The sequence below is a fragment of the Apteryx rowi genome, unplaced genomic scaffold (genome assembly GCF_003343035.1).
Source record: "Apteryx rowi isolate R43461 unplaced genomic scaffold, aptRow1 scaffold_718, whole genome shotgun sequence".
Classification (NCBI taxonomy): Eukaryota; Metazoa; Chordata; class Aves; order Apterygiformes; family Apterygidae; genus Apteryx; species Apteryx rowi.
Window position 1 is genome coordinate 424,909 of NW_020451003.1, and position 1,555 is coordinate 426,463.

Here is a 1,555-nt window from a genome sequence, read left to right on the forward strand (position 1 = left end):
GTGCACAAGTGCACGTGTGTGTGTGCAGGTCCACGTGCATATGCAAGTCTGCGTGTGCAGCTCGGCGCGCACAGGCACATGCGCGTGCCCAGGTTCCCACGCACCCGTGCGTGCACGCACAGGCCCACGTGCACACGTGTGCGAGGCCGGGCCGCAGCTCCCGGCCCTGCGCAGCGCCTGGCGCGGCTGACGCTCTCTCTCTGCCCTCCCTGCCCTTCTCCCTCTCCGTCCCGGCCAGTCGCCCACCTGAAGGATCGGAGGCTGAGTGGAGGCACAGGTACCGCTCGGTGCTGCTCGGCCCGTGCCCATCGCTGCATGGGGCCCGCCCGGCCCTGGGGCCGCCAGCCGGCCTGCGCCCCCGCGCGAGCAGGGCCGTGGGCCCCCCCGCCGCTGCCCGGGCGCCTTTGGGAGCAGCCTGCGCGCGGGGCTGGCAGGGCCCTGCGCCGCCCTTCCCAGCYGGGCGCCCTCCGCCTCGCTCCGCTTCGCCCGGGATGAGGGGGTGCCCGCGCTCCGCCTGGCGCCCCCACCCAGAGCAGGGCACAGAAGCGGCTTTCAGCGATGTCCCCCCCGCCCCGTGCCGCTACAGTCCCAGCGGCGTCACCACCGCCCCCCTCTAGCCGGACGGAGGCTGTGCCCGCCGGAGGAGGAGGGAGTCACCCGCCCCGGAGAGCCACCGGAGCCCCTGTCCCCCCCTCACCCCGGGGCACCGTGCCGGGTGCCCAGGAGATTCCCGAGCTGTGCCCGGGGCGCAGCCGGCCCCTTCCCTGCCCGCTGCCCGGCGCCGGCCTCAAGCCGCTCGTCTTCTCGTGGCACCGCATGCTGCAAGCTTGTGCCCGGTGTGYGTGTGGGGGGGACCGCTCGCATCGGGGAGCAGGGCCCGGTGGTGGCGGCGGCAGCGGTGGCTTTGCTTGCGCGGGGCAGCAGCGCCTCGGGTCCCGGCGCCTTCCCGGAGGGAGCTGAGCGCCCCGGGGGGGGGGGTCGTGTCTCGCAGTGCCGTCCGCCAGCATGACCCGCCTGGCGCGGTCCCGCACGGCCTCGCTCACCAGCGCCAGCTCCGCCGACGGCGCCCGCCCGCGCGCCTGCACCCACTCGGAGAGCGCCGAGGCCGTGGGCCAGATCAACCACACCATGGAGGTATCGTGCTGAGGCCGCCCGCCCGCGCCGCCTCCGGAGCCGTCGCCCGTCCGTCAGCGCCCCGCCAGCACCCGCCCGGCCCCTGCGGACGCCCTCCGCTCCCTCGGCATGGATTCGGCGTCCTTGCTGCCGGCGGCCCCTTTCTCCCCTCGCCGGGCGCCGGAGGAGGAGAGGGGCTTCCCTTCGCCCCCCCCCCCCAGCCCCAGCCCCGGCTGAGCAGCGGCCACGCACCGTTCCGGCTCGGTCCTCGCCCTCCCCGGCGTCCGTTTGGCCCCGGCTTGCGAGGGCTGGTGGTGGGCCGGGGGCAGCGGGGTGGGATGGCGGCAGGCCAGCGGGATGCGGGCAGGAGGCGGCGAGGAGGCAGGACGGGCAGCGCAGGGGCCAGGGGCTCCTCCCCACGCTCCGTTTCGGGGCTGGGGGG

At 76.6% G+C, this 1,555-nt stretch overlaps 1 protein-coding gene across 2 annotated transcripts in view; it reads left to right on the forward strand.

Annotated features, from left to right (window-relative positions):
• The window catches only part of NDRG4 (NDRG family member 4), a 15,052-nt gene extending 13,906 nt beyond the window's left edge, over positions 1-1,146 (forward strand). The window contains exons 15-16 of one of the 2 annotated variants that reach the window (XM_026087469.1): positions 239-277; positions 992-1,146. In XM_026087469.1, coding sequence (XP_025943254.1) covers positions 239-277; positions 992-1,146 — 194 coding nt within the window. The remainder of the gene's footprint in view (positions 1-238; positions 278-991) is intronic. The other variant, XM_026087470.1, reaches the window with a different exon arrangement.
• Positions 1,147-1,555: the final 409 nt, after the last annotated feature.